The sequence below is a fragment of the Hypomesus transpacificus genome, chromosome 18 (assembly GCF_021917145.1).
Source record: "Hypomesus transpacificus isolate Combined female chromosome 18, fHypTra1, whole genome shotgun sequence".
NCBI lineage: Eukaryota > Metazoa > Chordata > Actinopteri > Osmeriformes > Osmeridae > Hypomesus > Hypomesus transpacificus.
The window spans coordinates 5,368,143-5,389,132 of record NC_061077.1 but is presented as its reverse complement, the minus strand read 5'-3'; the positions used below and the strand labels follow the sequence as shown (position 1 = coordinate 5,389,132).

The following is a 20,990-nucleotide window of genomic DNA, read 5'->3' as shown; positions in this document are numbered from 1 at the left end:
ACTTCTTTCAAAGCCAAGTTAAGTGTAAACAAATAAACAAAGATTAGTGATTTAAAATTAAATCATCGGCAAATGCATCTGCAGTAATTCAGAAATCACAAACTAGGCCGTATTACTTTTGCTAACAAAATGTACTTAATTCTTAAGGCAAACCATTTTGCGAAATGAAACTTTCTTGTCCCGCCCTCAGTGGAGCGCTCTCACTCTCTTTTCAGATTTAGCGCAATCTTTGGGGACAAGTTTTTGCCCAGCAGGTTATCAGTCGTACACTTGACAGTATTGGAATTGTAACACAAGGTAAGGCAATTATTTTTTTAAACCATTATTCTAGACTACAGTTTTGTTTGAGTCGAAAGTCCGAGACAAGCTTACTATGTTTCACATATTTTAACCCATGACTGTATTACAGCCAAAGATGCCTTTATATTCTATACAATTATTTCACTGTAGCCTAGTTTACATATCACATTCGCACGAATTGAAAACGTTTTTCCATAGACAGTGTAGAGTAGTGTGATATACCTTTGTAAATATACCTTTGTAAACTCTAATGGTCTACCACACAACTCACGTAACTGCACATCATCGGGTGCTACATAATCCGGCCAAATTTGTCAGAAGTTTTGCACATGCTACTGGTTGTTATCATGTTTGATCTAGGAACATAAGGCTTTCTGTGTCTAACCGCGGTGATAAGGGTCAAACTATTTGCTACAGTACCGGGCTAAGAAAGCGGTCAAACAAACCGTTTGAAAAGCTTTTTTCGACATTGCCTGTGCTGATGGTGCAACAAACAATTAGCATTCAAACAAATTGGGCTTGACAGGCTCAGCAGATAAAGCTAGATGTTTTACAATCACTTCAACTGCTCATCCCAGATTCAGCTTCTTTTTCTGACTTCAACCTGTAGGCAGAAATTGTTCAGAGCGTCAGCTTGAATGCTTCATGCTGAATTCAACATCATTAAGACCCAGAGAGCTAGTGCCACTCGAGTGCAATATCTGGTTGTATGATTTTGTACCAACAGCACACAAAAAGATCATTGATTCCAAAGTGGTGCCTTAGAGCACGTTTTCTTCTTTGGTGGCCTTGTAAAACGACGGCGGCAGAAATAGTCACAGATGTGAGAGGTAGCAGATTGTTGTCTGAATCACTCTCAAAGCTTTGAATAGGCAAAAAGATTGTGTAGCTGAGTAGAAATGAGGTAGAGTAGTTTAGCATGACATTAATTTATTCTAGTCAAATGAGTTTTTATTAAGCTTACTAGGTTTTGCTCTAAGGATGATCACGTATTTCAATTAGTGCCCCTAACATACTCATCACTCACACACAAATGTGCATGTGCATCTTAGGTCACTTCAACAGAACAGCTTAAAAAAGTAATTTGTATTCACATAGGGGAATATTTCTGATTTATTCATTTACCTAAATATGTTATACACTCAGACTGAACATGTAGATCACACTAATACAGAAAGCAGAGGTACTAGTAAATGCAGATGTAGGGATGTGAGTTTTGTTGGTGGTTTAAAGACATGTCAGAGCAGGTTTCTGCCTACATACACTAAAGTACACATGAGCTTTCAGGAAAATACAACATGTCAACATGACCTTAGCCCTCTTCTACTTTACTATGTTGGAACTACTTTAACATATGCTGGAATATGCCTGCTCACAGTTTGCACAGTTTTTATTTTGGTGCAAATGGGATTGTTTTTGGCTGTTCTGTCAAGGTCATAGTTTTTTCTTGACAAAATGTGTCTGTGCAGTCTGTTCCATAATTGAATGTGAACTGTATTTTATTCTGCTAAAATGTTTTAACTCCTAAACCAGGTTTTTGTGCTTGAATTGTCGCTTTGTGGAACAAGCATACGAGCCGTTGAGAAAAACAGGAACAGTTAAATAGAAAACACCTGGTTTTCAGTGTGCTCTTTATTTAAAGTCACATCACTGACTTCAATCAGATAGGCTTTTAACACTAACATACATTTCAGATATTTCTTACTCAAACAAAATCTAATTTTGTTAAAAAGTTGAGCATTGAAGACACAAGCATTTAAATCAACAGTTGTACAGCTTCTGTTGGCACAAATGGCCATTTAGTGTCAGCTCTTGTCAGTGCTCTCTTTATGCCTTCCCTGTATCAGCACAGCAGTACTGCTGAGGACACTGACATGAATGTATCTCTATCTTAATCTGTCACCCCCTGTATCTACCAGAAACATCTCCTTTAGAGACAAGCTACCATGAGGTTGTATTTGCTTTTATCACTGCTGATAAGAAATCCTCTCCAAAGCATTTAGCACATTATATTCTATTGTTTTGGAGGAAAAGTTTTTTTCAGCCTTGCTTTTCAAACCACTAGATGGTTTTTCGTGAGTTCTCTATATTTCCATGTTACCTGTAGCCATATTTCCATGTGTAATGTAAACCACAGCATGCATCTCCCGTTGTGTTTCTGTCAGGAGAGTGGGCATGGAAAAACAGACATTCGGCCTGTGGTCAATTTAACACTAAAGAGAAGTTAATGACTTATGGTTTCACAATAGACTGATCTTAAAGCATGCAAAAATTACCAAGGCACAAAATGTGACCACAATGAATTACAGATGGCTGAACTTCAATTCCATTTACTAATAACAATTTCTATCAATTCTTTTCCTTCCATAGGTGCACCTCTGCAATATAATTTCTATACCTGTGGACTTTAGAAGAAACTAGAAAACAATTTGAAGAACAGAAACATTTGTCTCCTAAAATCACCTCTATAGGCTTTGAAAATGAGCATTCAACATCTTGTGTTGCTTCTATGTCTGCTGATACTTTACCCGGACACCTGTTTATGCCAGAGGGACTGTACTGGTGTAGACTGTCCTGTTTTGCAGAACTGCATCGAGGAGGTCCTGCAGCAGGGTACCTGCTGTGCCACCTGTATGAAAACAGGATGTGCATGTGAAGGTTACCAGTACTATGACTGTGTCCATGCAGGCTTCCGCAAGGGGAAAGTTCCAGAAGGAGAATCTTACTTTGTGGATTTTGGAAGCACGGAATGCTCTTGTCCCCAGGGTGGCGGCAGGATCAGCTGTCGCTTCATCCCATGTCCTGATATCCCGCCCAACTGCATTAGCGTCTCGCAACCCGCGGATGGCTGTCAGCAGTGTGAGCGCATCGGCTGTGTCCATGGAAACAGGAAGTATGAAGCAGGCCACTCGTTCCAGATGCACCCATGTCAGGTGTGTCACTGTCCCAATGACGGCAGGAGACTTATGTGTTCTCCTATCCCTGACTGCGACCCCAGGAGTGTGACAAAGCCTGAGTTAGCCACCACCACTGAGAACAGCAGTCCTCTGAAAGATAGCAGCAGCCCCTATGTCAACAGACAGGCCAACCCTCTAGACCCACTCTCCAGACTACACAAGTTACCTGGCAACACCTTACCTCTGTACAAGGAGGACCCACCCAGTCTTGGTAGAAAGGTGGATTATGACTACTCACCGGTTATAGCTACATCCACTAACCCACCACCCCATGTCCAACCACTGGAATCGACCAGCGTGCCAGACCTCTATCTTCCGTCCAGCTCTCCAAACATCTTTGATAAGGACCTGAGGCAAGAGCTGAGAGAGAGACTGGGGACACATGATCAGGACAGGATGGGTCCCAGGACTGAGAGCCTCCAGAACATGAACCAGACCCCCTCGAGAACGGCAACACCAACAAGGGGACAGGAAGGGACCCCAGAGAGCTACAGGCATCTACCGGAACTTGGTGTCAGGGACAGCAGAGACCAAGTGACAAAGCACACGCTGAAGGAAGTAAAGCATGCCGTCGGCTCTGACACGGAGGCGGGACACACAGCCCATCCCAATCACAGAGAGGGTCCTCACAGCCAGGATGGAGGCCACGCATCCCAGGGCCACAGGAGGAATGAGAAGGTCTCTGTGGAATCCAGCCAGCCCCAAGAGAAGCAGGAGCAGCCAGCCTCCATACCCACAGTGCAGTTCAGGCCCACCAGCAGAGCTCCAGTGAAGCTGCAGGAGGAGGGAGAGCAGAAGCCTGGGAGACAGGCCCAGACTCTCTCAAACTACCAGCCCCCAGAACGGGAGGGAGACAGCGACGGTGAGGCAGCACATTACATCTGCATGCTGTGATAAAGGGATTAGCTCGTAGTAGTCTGTAAAACATTGATTCTGTACATTTTTACCACAGAGTTTTCTCAGGAGCCTATACCAAAGGTGGTAGAATCTTACTCCATCCTATGACATTACATTATGTGATACCCTCCAGCTCCTGCTCTGGTCATGTCCTGTGTTCGGCTGTGTGGAATTCTTATACAGTCTACATGCTAGCTGGCTCTGGTCCAGGAAAACCATAGGTCATGGAAAGTGTAGGATCCCTTGACAGACCACCCTTTTCTGCTCTCTACAGATAAGAGAAAAAACAACCACTTTAATTTGGTTTATGGAAGAAGACTACCTTAATAAAATGCTACGAACGGTTCATGAACAATAAATACATGTTTTATTTTCATATCTCCTCCATATGTTCATCTGTGTGCCTCCTCCCTCATCGCCTCGCTGTAATGATGGGATGGCTGATCAACAGTGTGCTCAGGGACGATAACAGCCCCCTCAGGGCACAGTTATCTGCCCAGCAGATCCTTAGATGAAAAACCGATGATAGATTGATTAGATGAGTTTTGCAGTATGTAGAAGAGTAAAACATCTCTTCTCTGGGTGAAGGGTTATCAGGTTCTCCATCATGACACGATACTGTATGATTCCTCTATGACACAGTTTCATTTTCCTTCATTGAGTTCATGTGTTTTGATAATCCTCTTATGAAATCTAGGTCCCCCCCTTGGAAAATGACCCAAATCAGATTACAAAGATCAAATCTGTAATGCTCAATAGAAATATAATGAGACTTTCAGACTATAAACTGAGTTAGTGAAAGGTATTAACCTCATGCTTGCATCCTGACAACCACTTCTAAGACATTTAATTAAAGTTTGGATTGAGTCACAAACCGGGGACTTTGACCACTTCTTAGAGGCTGTGGTGCTACAAACAGTAATGTGTGATGTTCCCAGCCCATGGCTAGTCAACCTGCTTTACTACACGCTGGTTGTTGAGACCTGTTAGGATCTTTCTCTCCTTTCAGCACCTGGCCTCCATAGGAATGTATAGTATGTATTGCTGAATGGGATGTTTCACTGAGAATTGAATGTCACCTACAATCCAAGTAACATGGGTAGACTTTTAGGTCTTGAATCAGTTCTGGACTCTGGATGTCATTAGCCACATTGTTATTTCCTCGTTCGCACAATGTACCTACAAAGGCAAGTCTGAGGTAAAGTTTAGCAGAAATGTCTTGTGAAAGCCCATGAGTCAATATCCTCTGCTGGTTTTGAATTCCCTGAAACAGACAGATTTGTCTTGACAGAGGCCTTCATGTTGTTCGTGTTGCATATCAGACTATTAGGATGAAGTCCAAGTATTTAGCAGTAGTAGATTACCACTCATGCTAGGTTGACTGAGAGTTGACCCACACCGCCCTACACACTCTGTTTGTGGAAGGGTGTGTGGAAATGTGTGTGTGGAAGTGACTTATCTGGTTTCTCCCAAGTCTCTTGGGCTATGTGACACTGTTACACTGTTAGAGTTCATGGTTAAGGACCTGAGGGTCCAAGGGAAGACTTCCAGGAAGGTCAGCGCAGGAACTGTCCAAGACGATAAGTTCCATGAGCAATGGCTGTTATCAACACCATTAGAGGAAGATGCCTAAATCATTTGGAGAGGAAAGCAGAAAGCATGCCCTAAAAAACACACACAACCATTTTTCACTGCGCATAAATGGGGCTGCTCTTTCTTGGAACGCTGCCCAACAACTTTTTCCTCTTTTCAGTCACTAACTTTCCTCCGTCTGCTCCCCATCCTCCACCAACCGCCCCATGCATCAGGCTCTGTGTGTGGAGGTGGAGTTAGGGGTGAGGCTCTCCCAGACTGGCCTGACTAGCTGTGGTGTTATGTTCCAGGGGGGAGTACCTGGGAGCACCATAATACTCATGTGATGAATGAGACCACTGTTGTGGCGTGATTGCCAGACATTACTTTCTAGTCCCTTGTGAGCCGCTGTGATTACTCTTTTCCCCAGGAGCCTTTAGTGTTCCCAGTCCCCCCAGTAATCACTGGAGCTGGGGAACAGCTCCACACTCTGCTCATCAAAGAGCCAGCCTACCACCAGGCAAAACTGAAGACAGCATGCAGTGCATTGCCTTAGACTATTAAACAGACAAAGAAAAACACTCTTTTTAAAGACACTCTTTAAAATAAGCTTTTCCTGTTCCTGTAGTTTCTCAGTGTGTGTGTTGGAGGGTTAGGAAAATCACTTTTTTTTAAATCTCTACCACTGTCCCAACATGTAGCACATGGGAGTGGGCTGTGCAGAAGTATAATTTTCTTTAGCATGAGAAGGAGGGTGAATTCCAGAGCTTGCCACATTAGGCTTCATCTTTGCCGTTACTGTAAGAATAAGCTTGGAGGTGGCTCCTTTGGGTTCATCTAGGGGGATTTCCAGGTCCTTTTCAGGGACTTTACTTTACAGGCACATCTCCTTATTGCAACATGTCCTATTAGAGGCCACCAACCATTCCACCAAGCCATTCCTGGTTAAGACCAGCACTGCCATATGTAGAAAAACCAGGTCGTAAACACAACCTATAAGTAGGAGTGGATTGGTGATAAATAACAGCAGGACAGCTCTGCCTCATATTCATCTGACTCGCTGTCACTGAAATGATGGTTAAACCACATTCCCCAGGATCCAGACACACCCAGGACTGAGCATTAGTGTTCCTTCTAACTCTATTTTGATAGAGATGAGATATTCCAATGTTTGGTAACGTAATTGAGTTTAGGAGGAATTATCCCTAAACTAACAAATAATGGATTCTCCCTTTAAAGTAAATAACTAAACTGTGGAGGGTAGGCTTTATAATAGAATGCCTTTAACTAATTGACTCCTAATTGAAGAACATTTGTAGCATGAAACAAGTCTAGCAGACCCTCAGGCAACGTTGAACATTTGTTGAAAAATGTGGGGGGACTGTGTGTATGTGTGTGTGTGTACAGTTTGTTTGAACATCAAACTAGTCGTCCCACCACAGCTATATCTACTGAGACTGAAGGCTGGTGAGGGAAACCATGAAATGGAGAGATGGTCCTCATGGCTCTGAACCACAAAGCACAACAACCTCAGTCCATAGTTCACTGAGCTGCCTCACACAGTTCCATGCGCTCCGTGTCATGGAGATTAGGATCAAAGCTGTCAATACAGTGCCTCTTCAAACATGATTCAGCTGGGAGGGAAGTGATGTCATTGTGATAGGAGAAGATCCCTCCCTATTATGTCATTGCCAGCTGCGCCTGGACGGTCCTAGCATGGCAACCAGGACATAAAACTGTGTTTTTGCAGGCAAATGTCAAAGGTGTAAGAGACCGTGAGAGAGCGACACACGCTTACTGCAGGCAATATAATCAAAACAATCCCAATATTGGCACTTGTCAGGTTAGCGAGCCAAGATCTGTTACATGTACATGTGTTGTTTCTGTATTTCCTCCTCCCCACCATACTGTAAATCACCCTTTCCACTGAGGGAATGATCCACAAGCTTTCATTAGGAAGTTGAACTATGTGCGGCCGGACATGCGATTTACGGTCCCACCTGGACGTGTAAGGAGCTGTTCCTCTTGTGTTGTTGTGCATCTGGAGACACAGGGTGATGTCACAGGTCCTGGATGGGCTCTGTGGTGATGTGTCTGATGCTGGCATTCTGACAGACAAACGTAATGACAGGCCAAGCAAAGAGAGTTGGACCTCAACCACCCGAGATCCCTCTCTCTCCAAACATGAGAAATAAGCACCCAGGGTTGTCATTACGCTGCACACCTGAAAGGAACAGGTTTATCCTTCTGGTAAAATTAGAAGGTCTGTCTAAGAGATATGGACTGTGCAGACTCACTGATTGTTCGCCCAATGCACAGTACTGGAGGTATTATAGTGAAAATGAATGTAGTTCAAAGGAGAGTCTGTTTGTATTTGGATGTTTGTGGCTCCTTTGTGGGTGCATTGTGAGTGGGGATCCTAGCTGTGTGTATACGTCCTGCCATCTGGAAGGACACATGGGGCTCCTCTCATGATGAGTGAGCTTATACCACCTGGTGAAAAGGAACAGGATGCAAATGAATGGGATGAATAATGATGTTCTCTGTTATAATACCAGCGTTTGAGATTGTGGGTCTGGAACACATATTTATTCATCAAAGAGTTGTAGCCTCTTCTAAGGTTTCAAATGTTCTAATTTCTGAAGCTATAAATTATGCAATCAGTACTGCAGTTTTCTCTGCACTTCATGATTGGCTTGCTGTTGGCATGGAAAGGTATAGGATGTCCCTGCATACACTGGACAGAGCAGACAATCAGTATACAACTTGTGTCACAAGTGGGTTCTAATACAACTTGTGTCACAAGTGCCATTGTGACTTCATACAGAAGCTATCTTTAAAAATGTTGAATATTTTTGTAGGCACATGTTTGCTTACTTAGCTGGTTTACATGTTATGCAAATATGTTTTTAATTGGCTTGCTTGATCTTCACAGGTTTTTTTAAGCAGGTGTGCTGTACTCAGCTCAAATCTCGTTCCAAATCAGGCAAAATTCAAATGAAACTTACACCCAGCAGATGAAAAGGCCACACACATAAACAGCGCTGAACTTGGCGTTCTGCACGAGAACATACCTGTAGAATGATCATAAATGACAGTAGTGAGAGGACTCTAAACAAATTATATGTATACATAACGTACTCTGTCCTCACAACCTGTGCACATCCCACATCACCTTTGTGTGCCCATGTTTTCAGTGCATTTTCAGGTGTTATGTTCCAAGTACAGTATGCAGTGCAACACAAATCAATGTTGGAATGCCAATTGTTATAGTCACGCGATGAACTTACCAACCCCAACATACTTGACTTTAAATCACATGTTCTAGATCACATGGTTTTCCTTCTATGTTTTCCCTGAATGGCTTTGGAATAAAGTGTTACTGTGTCACTTCTTTGCTTGCACTGACACTTATTGGACTTCAAGCTAAAAACTATTGGAAGCATTACATTGGATGGGTTTTGTATGGTATCTTGGGTTTCATGGAACTTTGTGCCAGTGAGACAGAAAGGGAAGGTCGTCTGAAAATAATTAAATCCTTTCTTCCTCATACTGTTGGATGTGTATTCAGCAAAGATTTAGAGAAAATATTGGATTTCGAAGAGGCAAATGTAAGTCAAATTGTGGAAAAAGACCTGGGCTCTTTACTTTAAAAAACACTGCTGCACTACGTTTTATGTATGGTGTGTGTGTGTCTTGTAGCAGTGTCTGCCAAGGAGCTGGTGGAAATGTGCTGTGAGACTGGAGAGAAGTGGGCCTCCGCCAACGGCCACTGCAACATCACAGAGCTTCCCACAGCAGACAGACACTCCATCTGTCGGTAAGACCCTAGGGGAGACTGACTGGAGGGCTCACTAGATAGAGGCCTCATTTCCCTTCTTTTGGTGAGGCAACGATTGGTTTGGGGCGCTTATTGCAGAAACAAGTAGCTGGCGATTCCAGGGAGATTTTAGTTGGCACTTATTTGTGGTTTGAATCAAGCTTGTCTTGTTAATGATAGATTTAAACCCAGTTTCCTGTTCCTAAAGTAAGTGAAAATTCAATGGAGATCTCATTGAAAACGTTTTTATTCTAGGACTCGGCTTAATCCCTGTCTGGGAAACTGGGCCTTAATGTTTTACAAACATAAGTCCATGTTGTCAATATTGTTTCAAGATACAGTATAATGGTCATCATGGTTAGTAATCAGTAACAGGACCAATTAGAAAACCGTTTATTTTACAGGCTTAGCCAACTGAATGCTTACCACAGATTCTGCAGTTGTACTAATGAACAGCTAGCTTGCCTAGGTCACACCTACTGTAGAAATAGGTTAACATGATGTTCTTCTGTTTCTTTCTGCCAGGACTGCCCAGAGACAGTGCTGTCTGGGCTCTCTGAAGGAAAGCCGGTGTTTTGCAGGGTTGAATGCAGCCAGGGAAGGAGTCGTGTGTGACGAGGGCGTCAGCGACCATTGTGGAGCAGACTCTTACAAGGCCAGTAGCTGCCCACAGTACAGTACAGTCCAGCTAAGGCCGGACAGGACGTGATGAGAAGTGATTGGCAAACCTAGAAAAATACCTTAGGTCAAACCAAGAGGTTTCCACAAGTGTATTAATTTGTTTATTTAAATGCAGTTACCAGAACCACCCTCCCAGCCACTCTTAGATACAGGCTCCTCCAGTCATGGGCACTGAACACACTACTGAAGGGTCTTGTGATTTAATTAACATGATTTAATTTAGGAAACTTTTCATGGTCAAACAGGCCCAAAGATTCCTCTACTATAGACAGTCAAAGATCCCTAAAAGAAGACCACAGAACTTGAAAACTATCAAACTAGCTACATTCAGAGTTTGGACTCCCCGGTATTTTGGAAACATAGTAGTGATATTTTATATTACATTTACATTACATTTTAGTCATTTAGCAGATGCTCTTATCCAGAGCGACTTACAGTAAGTACAGGGACATTCCCCCCGAGGCAAGTAGGGTGAAGTGCCTTGCCCAAGGACACAACATCATTTGGCATGGCGAGAAATTGATCCGGCAACCTTCTGATTACTAGCCCGACTCCCTCACCGCTCAGCCATCTTATTTTAGCATAACTGAAGATTCAGCTGCATATCTCACGGCTGTCAGTGTAGGGTGAAATCAAGTTGACGTAGTGTGGATTTGTAGCATATTAGTCCAGATTACAAATCATTCATCTCCTGTCTGACCTGTGTGTTTCAGGAAGTACAGGCCCACTCAGAGGCCCCAGAGCAGTATGGGGTCATTAGTGACTGAAGGCTGGAGTTGGACACTAAATATTGTCTTTCACCACCTCACTAATCGGCTGCACATAACTTAGGTCATATAATACTGAAGCACCACCACCCACCATCTCTGGGGGTCACTATTTCAGTTTGATGTCTTGCTGTTGCCCTGTTTCGACAGTATCCTGAAGAGAACTTTAGACAGGGAATGGAAGGACAGAGAGAGACAGGGAGAGAGAGAGAAGTTACTGTATGTACTGTAAGAGATGCTCAAAGTTTGGATGTCTTGAAAATGCCCACCATGACACAGCATTAGGAATACAACCAGAACGCCTTTTTTGCTCAGCCGTCTGTCTGACATGCTGTACTGTTGTTGACCCATGCACTCTACAGGAGTGCTGCAGCTGCTGTTCTCTGGGGCTACATTTCCGCAGCGAGGGCCACCGGTGTGAGGCCCACCAGTACCTGGGTTACCCCTGCAGCCACGTCTTCCTCACCTGCTGTGAGGGCGAGGACGGGGCTCGGCAGGAGCAGGACGGCTTGCCCCTGCTCAGAGAGATGCCCACCCTGGACCCCACTGCCCGGCCAGTGAGAGGTAGAGGAGCACTGCACACACACACACACACACACACACATATAACGCACTGCCAATATGCTGCCCACCAGAATATTTACCCATCCACATCCAGAGAGTGATGTTACACACACCATTTATCAGAGCAGGAAGACTCTCAAAGAGCCTCTTTATTTTACAACCATCTGTGTCATGGAGTAACGCAGTCTCAGTAGTCTGGAGGTCTGGGCAGCTAAACAAGAGGAAACCACAGTGGCAGCCCAGGAGCAGAGCAAAGCAGGGCTACATGCCCGCAGAAAACATTTTGTATTACACTGTTTTAAATCTTTTCTTACCTTTCTAGTACTGTACTCACTGTGCCTGCTGATTGGCTAAGATTCAAGTAAACATTGACAGTAAAGATGTGCCATCAACTTAATCAACATGATCTAATAACGTACGAGGAAGTCAACATGATTAACAGAGAGGTGTTTTGCTATTGTAAGCCTGTCACAGACCACCCCTCTTCTCTCCTCCTCTCTCACCCCCTGTCAAGTGTCAGACAGCCCATTCCCTAAGGAGGCCTTCTCCATCGGAGAGGAGGGGCAGGAGAACACAGCGGAGGGCCCTCCGGAGGTGGAGGATGTGGATGAGTGCCAGGTGTACCAGGGCACCCTGTGCCACCAGGGCTGTGTGAACACAGCAGGCTCCTACAGGTGTACCTGCTACCCTGGCTACGCGCTGCAGATGGACGGCAGCAGATGTGTACCAGGTAGACAGTTAGACTGGAGACGGTGATCATACTGTATACTGGTGACACTGGTGACACTGTACTGTTTACTACAGAAACAGTTTAGTCATTGGGCTGAGTTTGCATTTATCCTAAAACATTTCCGAATTGAACATTACAGACGAATATAGAAAGACGAGATGGACAAGGGAAAGGTTTAATATATTCTAACCTGTACCCATCGAACTAAAACTGTTCATCTTATCTGAATGGACTTCTCCATAAATACCTGGATGGAGTGTTTTTGTGGCAGGTAGAAACATGTCCATATTTATCCTAACGTTTATAGCATATGATTGTTCTGTTGGACAGCACAGCTCCTTCCTGTCTGGTTAAGCTGGTTGAAGCTGATAATGTTTATTCCTTCCTGGAGCTGCATCGACTCTCTAGTGGTGTGTCAGAACAGATACTCCATTTAGAATTGCAGTCGTACACGTGGTGTGACTCAGACATTTCCATAACAAGCCCTCTTCACACTTATCGGTTCATCGTTTGTAACTGAGAGATGTAAGGAAGTACTTGAGTACATGTCCGACTTTTAAGTTGTGTTAGTTTGTCTCTCTGAAAAAAAAAAACTTTCACCCACAGAAGCCTGTCTCAACAGGCGTCTAATGTGAGGTCTCTTTTCAGTAAATTACAGTGAGGGCTGAGTCTCACTAATAAAACATGGGTCTGTCTGCAGGCAATCGTTTTTCCTGTTCCACCTTTACCCCCAAGAGGAAGCTTTCATCTGACTGTATATCTAGTTTCATATAAAATGAGGAGAAGGCATTTCATAAGATTTTTCCTAACCACCACTAAGACTAGATAACAGGAGGAAGGGGCCATTGTTGATTACTGTGTAATTAGTCTTTTCTGTCAAATGTTACTTTAACTTTGATACATGTATACATGTGCACTGTACCTACAGACATGGTCGATGAAGAGAACAGACTGAGAGAGGATGACAAACCAGCAGTGGGGTCCACATCCCCACCCTCCACCAGCCAGCCACATGTCCAGCTGGACCCCTGTGAAGGTAAGACAGAGCTGGCTGTAGAGCCAGAGATCTGGCCTGGCAGACCTCCCTGTCTCCCTCCCTCTCCATCGTCACCCTTTTAATCACCAGCTGGAGGAAGTGCCCAATTAGATTCAAATGAGAAACACCAAACTGATAATCTTAGCCGTGGTGGTCTGTCTCTCTTAACTTGCCTTTCCTCTATACTTGCAATTGTGTTTCAAATGTCACACACAAGCATACGGATTAAACCAGAGATTAGAGAGTAACTCCGTGTTCAGAGGTAGTGCAGCACCCTGCTAGAGATAATGTAGGTGACATTGTGGTGTGGGGGTGACTTTGGGGTGGACGTGTTCTGCTTCCTAACACCAGGGTGGGGACCTGTACTCACGAGGGCCAAGCAGGAAATACAAAATGACCAGGTCAGAGTTCAAAGGGAAACAGGAAATAAGCCAAACGGATATAGTAAATCAGGAAGTGTTTATCTCTCATACACAGTGCTAGTGACGTCTCCCTTGTGACATGTGTCACCCTGACAACTGTTGTGTTGTGATGTTATGTATTGCGTTGTGCCCCTCCATAAAGGAAACGGCACCTGTATGCAACAGTGCACCCCAGTGGCCGGAAAGCCTCAATGCTCGTGTTTCCCTGGATTTTCTCTGACGGCTGATGGTCAGTCATGTCAAGGTATGAAAGACAGAAGGCATGAGAACACACCAGACACACACACAGTACCACTCATCAACACTATCCTTTCATCCCTCACCCATTTCAAACAGCCCCAGTCTGGTTTGGACTGTCTCCTACTCCATTCTTTCCCAGCCTGGCCTATTGTCCTCCAGTGCCCCAAGGTCTGTCACTGTGAACAACAGCTCTAATCCCCCTCGCCCACCACAGCACAGAACAAGAGACAGAGATGCAGAGCCTGTAGGATTTGTTGTTATCTGTTAGATCTCACACTGTCTCCACCACGTGGCTGTACCCTGGTTGAGACCCTCTCCAGTATGTTGGATCATAAAGCTGTCTCATTGAGAGCTTGACCTACAGTCCTCCACACCGCACTCTCAAATTGCTCTGGTTTCTTTTCACAACAAGGATAAGTCACATCCTCTTGTGTTCCTTCCCTGATGGTGGTGCTGAACTGTGACATTATGAGTGCTGCAGTGTTGACAAATCTCTGTTTGTGTGGGACTTGGACGCAGTGGTGGTGCCCCCAATCCCCTCTCCCTGTAGAGGGTACAGTCTGCCGTTTAATCTGCCTGGGGACTGTCTCTGAGTGATATTGAGAATTACACTGGGATGCCAACCACTCTTGTGGGTTTACAATTGCACTCACTGGGCCAACCAATTCATCTCTCTCTTTTTGCTTCATCCATCCTTCCCTGGTTGCTCTCTCTCTCTCTCTCTCTCTCTCTCTCTCTCTCTCTCTCTCTCTCTCTCTCTCTCTCTCTCTCTCTCTCTCTTTCAGACATAAATGAGTGTTTGTCCCTGCGTGCCTGCCAGCTGAATGAGAGGTGTATGAACACGGCTGGGAGTTTTGTGTGTCAGAGGCAGATCACCTGTCCGCTGGGTTTCCAAATCAACAAGGACATGTGTGAAGGTACGTCTCCATGGCTGCCCACCCAGGAGGCTAAGCACTTGTGCTGCCACATCACACTACCTGCAGCCACGAGCAACACAATGTTTACGTTTTCAACCGCAACAAGCGTATTGTTCAAACCCACAATGATAGTTTCCGCCCATGGGAGACGACGCTGCCAATGTGGGCTCTTGCTGTGCTGCGTCACTTCCTAATAAGCACACAAACAGTGCTTGTTAGGAGCGGACAGTTGCCTTATGCTGTAGTATTGGTTTGCTGACAGGGGCCTCAGAAAGAGCACCAGTCTTGTGTCAATGTAAGTGGAGCTCGGCTCACAGGACTTCTTCTTATCTCCATGGCCTGGTCTGTGGTAGGGCGTGCAAGACTCACATTGCCTCTGTGTGCCGGGAGAGATGAGAGCTATCACTCTCCATAGGGATGGAGGAGGAGGTAGAACAACTGCAGGTCTCCACTTAAACCACTGTAGATACACACATTAACACGCACCAAATTAGCATGTATCGACAATAGCCACAACCGATACCATTTCACACGTTCAGCTCAGGAGTAGTAGAGATTCAAGATGTAGTAATGTTGTGTCACCAAGTCCTTCATCATTTATTTACTCAGGGACCAGAAGTCCCCAGCTTTCCCTCCCAAATGAATCCAACTCCCAGCAAAGGGACTGAATCCCCCCTCCACACCTCACGTCACACAACCCCAGGAAAAAAAGATGTCTGTTGCTCTCAGAGTGGATTTCCAACCCAATTTCCTTGAGAATAATTATATCCTCTGTATCGGGAGTAAACTGGCTGCCCTTCACTGGGCACTTTGAGGCAGCTTCTTCTTTGATTTGTCATGAGCAAACGACCTTGCTATTGCTCTAAGTAGGAGTGAAGGCCCTGACGATCTGGCACGGTCATCCCCTCCCTGGCCACTCCCTCTGTCCTCGTATGGCTCAGTCTGTCAGGCCTTTCAGTCTGCCAGCTGTGCCAGGACCAGAGAGCTCAATCAGTGTCTGCTGCTTGGGACCATCCCTTAACAAGGGGTTGGAAACTCAGACACACACTGATGTAGAGGCAGTCTGTGTGAATATAAGACAACGTTACACTACACAGGTTGATACCCACTTTCATCACACACACACAGACACACACTGCTGAGCAGAGGTAGTGTCTCTAAGTGTGGATTGTGACAGATGTGAGTCCCTGCAGTGATGAGAGCTCAGGCAGCTCGAGATGTGTCAGGGTGATTGACAGGAGGGGAACCCCCCAGTGGACATGTGGAGGTGTGTTCTGTGAAATGCATACACATACACACACATACACACACATACACACACATACACGCACACAAACATATAGGGGAAGACTAATGTACATATGTCAACCTGACTAGTTGGAGACATTCATCACCTAGAAATAATAAGCTTTAGGCCGAACAACGTTAATGATTATAATTAGTAGTGGGAACATTCCTTACATATCTTCTGCAGTGGACAACATTTAGAGTTGATTGTTTACAAGACCTGGAATGGATTCCATTATACTCGCAGTACAATCATTTCCCAGGTAAATCAAAGACTTAATTTTTACCTTAAGCCACAGTGCCACCCAGTGGCTATAACAGAAACTACACATACACTCTTCATCTATAGCCCTCTCTTATAATACTGCAATTCCATGAATGCGTCTCTTTCTCTGTCTCTCTCTCTCTGTCTGTCTCTCTCTCTTTCTCCAGATATTGACGAGTGTGCTGAGAGGACCCAGACCTGTGGCCTCAGCTTTGAGTGTGTGAACACAGAGGGCTCGTTCCGGTGCAACCCCAGACCCCGCTGCCCCACAGGCTTCTCCCAGGGCACAAACGGTAGCTGCATGGGTGAGTCTCCCACAACACACACGCCAGGTACACCACAAGCAGCATTACTGGTATGATGATTCGTTGAATCACTGTAAATCCTACAGTGAAACTGCAGTGAAACACACATCAAACGAACTAACCTCCATTCCATGTTTTATGAGGAGTGATGCCACCTGTGTTGAATCTAAACCAGTGCCACAGGTGAGCCAGAGCCCAGCTCAGCTTAGAGGACCCAGTGGGGTTCCGGGGGCAGAGGGGTTAAATACCACCCAGGCGGGGGATCTGAGGGCTCCAGCTCTGGGCCTGGGCCTGAGCAGTGTGGGCTGCAGTGGGGAGGATGAAAGCCTGAGTCCCCCCCTTCCTCCCTTGCCCTCCCTCGGTTCTGCTCTAGTACAGTGCGTACTGATGCTGTGGAATTAGCCCCCAGGGGCAGGAACTGGGGCATGTCGAGGCAGACCCAAACCACTGTTAAAAAGTGTGAATGGCATGGTTGGAAAATGAGAAAATTGAGAATATCTCTCTCTCACACACACTCACACCAACACACACATCACATAACTGAATTATTCAGGGGGAAGGGAGTGTGTGATGTCTGTGGTCCTTTGATTTTAAGAGCGTGACTAAAGGCCTGCGCCCTATTCCCCCCTTCTCCTCGTTCTGCTTTACATCTCCACTTCTCCCTGCGGTTCCCTCCCGCCCTCCATCTCTTCTCCCTGTGTTCCCCCTCTCTCTCTCTGGTTTCATCCCTCTCTCTCCCTTTCTTCTCCCTGTGTTCCCCCTCTCTCTCTGGTTTCATCCCTCTCTCTCTGGTTTCATCCCTCTCTCTCCATCTCTTCTCCCTGTGTTCCCCCTCTCTCTCTCTGGTTTCATCCATCTCTCTCCCTTTCTTCTCCCTGTGTTCCCCCTCTCTCTCTGGTTTCATCCCTCTCTCTCTGGTTTCATCCCTCTCTCTCCATCTCTTCTCCCTGTGTTCCCCTTCTCTCTCTCTGGGTTCATCCATCTCTCTCCATTTCTACTCCCTGTGTTCCCCCTCTCTCTCTCTGGTTTCATCCCTCTCTCTCCATCTCTTCTCCCTGTGTTCTCCCATCGCCTCTTCCTTCTTCCAGACATCGATGAGTGTGTGACCCTTGGCCGGCCCTGTAGCCCAGGGTTCAACTGTCTCAACACAGTGGGATCCTACAGCTGTCAGCGCAAGATCATCATGTGTAGCCGTGGTTACCACGCCAGTCCAGACGGATCCAGATGCATTGGTGAGAGGAGGGCCTCTCCAGTATGAACATCTTCACACACTGACCCTTCCTCAGTGGCTCCACTGTCGTGAAGCCGACATGGAGAGTCCTGCCAACCCACTCTGCTGTCTGTCTGCCTCTCCGGTCAGATGTGGATGAGTGTCAGAACTCCCTGCACCAGTGTGGAGAGGGGCAGCTGTGCCACAACCTGCCCGGCTCCTACCGCTGTGACTGCCAGGCTGGCTACCAGTACGACATGTTCAGGAAGATGTGCGTGGGTATGTGCTAGAGAAACAAAGCTCCCATATGCATGACAATGTTTTTTTGGAGGGTTGGGGTACTTTCTCTTTTTTCTCTCTCCCTCTCCCTCTCTCTCCTAGTTGGTATTCTGGAGTGTGCAAACGACTGCGCTGCTTTCCCAGCCGTGTGCTGCAGTCTTATCTCCTGCTGTTCCACCGGGCTGCAGACACTGCAGAGGACAGTGTGCTGATTCACTCTGTTGTGACTCTAATAATAATGGACTCCACTGGAGTGTTTAGACTATCAGCAGGCAGCTGCTTCCCACACTTCACACCCATATTCACACACAGCCACACAGACACATACATAACAACATACCATCATACTCGCACACACATACATAACTACACACAACCACACACAGACACACCCATATTCACACACATACATATTCACACACAACCACACGCACACCCATATTCATACACTGCCACACACACAACCACACACGCACACACGCACACACGCACACACGCACACAGAAACTTTTACAGTGTGTGTAACACCTCCTCCTCCTCTCCTGTCAGATGTGAATGAGTGTTGGCGCTACCCTGGCCGCCTCTGTGCCCAGACCTGTGAGAACACACCAGGCTCCTATCAGTGTTCCTGCACAGTTGGCTTCCGCTTATCCACTGATGGAAAGAACTGTGAAGGTGTGTATGTATACAATATGTGTGTGTACAATGTGTGTATGTTCTACTATGTGTGCATAGGCATTTGCTGTTACTTCCCCTATCACACCTCTACCTTTGCTGAGTTGAGTTATCTGAGATTGGAGTGATGCAGTTGGCCAGAGATCAAATGATAGAAGTCCTAATTCTTCTGGATCCTGCAGATGTAAATGAATGCCTCACCAACCCATGTAGCCAGGAGTGTGCCAACCTCTATGGGTCCTACCAGTGCTACTGCCTACAGGGCTATCACCTGAGGGAGGATGGACACTCTTGTGAAGGTCAGACACACACACCACACACACACACACACACACCACACACCACACACCACCTCGTGGATAGATGTACCCTGACTCATCTTCTCCCCCCCCCCCCCAGACATCGATGAGTGTTCCCAGAGCATGGGCCACCTGTGCACGTACAAGTGTGTTAACGTGCCAGGCAGCTACCAGTGTGCCTGTCCTGAGTACGGCTACACCATGTCCCCTGACGGACATTCCTGCAGAGGTGAGGTCACAGGGCACACAGAGGGGACCAGTGGCTCAGATCGGACATCCATACATCTGATCAATGTAGAGTCTCTGTGTACTGGAACATGGCTGGTTAGATATCCTGACCTGTTCCACAGTCCAGAGCGTCTGAGTAGCCCTGTTTACCTGTGTGGTTCTGCTTCCAGATGTAGATGAGTGCACGATGGGCAACCATAACTGCTCCCTGGCAGAGACCTGCTACAACATCCAGGGAGGCTTCCGTTGCCTGTCCTTCGACTGTCCTCAGAACTACCGCCGGGTCTCCGACACGTACGCAACCTCGCCCTGCCACCCGGACCCAGGCCGCGTGATGCAGTCACGGCTCTGGTTTGTGTTAGCGTGCTGCTGGTTGCCTGGATTGATCAGCTGCTTGTGTCTCCCCCAGGCGCTGTGAGAGGAGGAACTGCCCCAACTACCTGGACTGTCAGAACTCCCCTCTGAGGATCACCTACTACCACCTGAGCTTCCAGTCCAACATCCTCATCCCCGCCCAGATCTTCCGTATAGGCCCCTCCCCCGCCTACTCCGGAGACAACGTCATCATCAGCATCACCCAGGGCAACGAGGAGAACTACTTTAGCACCCGGAAGCTGAACGCCTACACTGGAGCGGTGTACCTGCACCAGCAGGTGCGTGAGCCTCAGGACTTCCTGATCGATGTGGAGATGAAGCTGTGGAGACAAGGCACCTTCACCACCTTCCTGGCCCGCATCTACGTCTTCATCACTGCTAACTCCCTTTAACGCTCAGGACTGGGCCACATGGACCTTACTAAGAGCCTTAGGACAACAATTTGACTGATGAAACCAAGATGGAACCTGTTGTTATCTATGTCGTTTTATGCTATTCCAGCTGCAACTCTCTTTTATCTGAGATTCTGACCTGATTCATGTTTGGGTAATTTTTGTCCACTTTATAATGTCGTGGAAGTGCTGTCTCCACCCACTAGAATAGACATATAATTACCGATCAGTTCTCTTTAACTGGAACATGCAGTCATCTATAGGAACTATGCAAGATGACATCTTCTTCAGCCTAGCATTCTGTGTGTGGCTGGTCTGGTATACAAGCTGCCAGCTACGTACCACTGTTCAATCTCCCTTCAGCTGCTGGTCCCTGTTGTCTCTTGAAGAATTTTGTGCCACTATGCTAATTTAATACCACATTAAATGACATGTATTTTTTATCTCTTTATTTAGACACATTACAAATGGATGAATCATATTTTTTTCTGCTGGTTTCATAAGCTGCAAATTATTTTTAATAAAAGATAAAACCATACTTAACACATCTGTGTCTAGAGGTGTATTCAAAGCAACATACACATATCTAAAGTGTCCATATAACAGTGAAAGAGGCTGGATGTGACGGAAGGGCAGGGAGATACCTCCGCTCTTTTAATCTACAACCAATCAGTCGGATGTAAGCCTGCTATGGCAGCTGATGTGTCAGAACATGCCACACATTAAACATACATTGCTATCTACATACCGTTTCATACCACACATGGACAAA

General features: G+C 46.0%; 1 protein-coding gene across 2 annotated transcripts; it reads left to right on the top strand.

Annotated features, from left to right (window-relative positions):
* The first annotated feature begins 176 nt into the window (after positions 1–176).
* On the top strand, positions 177–20,757 carry LOC124480885 (fibulin-2-like). Of its 2 annotated transcripts, none has more exons than XM_047040540.1 (17): positions 177–297; positions 2,671–4,119; positions 9,432–9,546; positions 10,072–10,201; positions 11,357–11,558; positions 12,073–12,288; positions 13,217–13,324; positions 13,889–13,990; positions 14,772–14,903; positions 16,623–16,760; positions 17,849–17,992; positions 18,121–18,249; positions 18,799–18,924; positions 19,107–19,223; positions 19,324–19,452; positions 19,622–19,745; positions 19,861–20,757. In XM_047040540.1, the coding sequence occupies exons 2-17, from the start codon at positions 2,781–2,783 to the stop codon at positions 20,216–20,218; spliced, it is 3,609 nt and encodes a 1,202-aa protein (XP_046896496.1). In that variant the 5' UTR covers positions 177–297; positions 2,671–2,780; the 3' UTR covers positions 20,219–20,757. The 2 variants fall into 2 exon arrangements, with proteins under 2 accessions (XP_046896496.1, XP_046896495.1); XM_047040539.1 differs by having other exon boundaries at positions 9,429–9,546.
* The last annotated feature ends 233 nt before the right edge of the window (positions 20,758–20,990 follow it).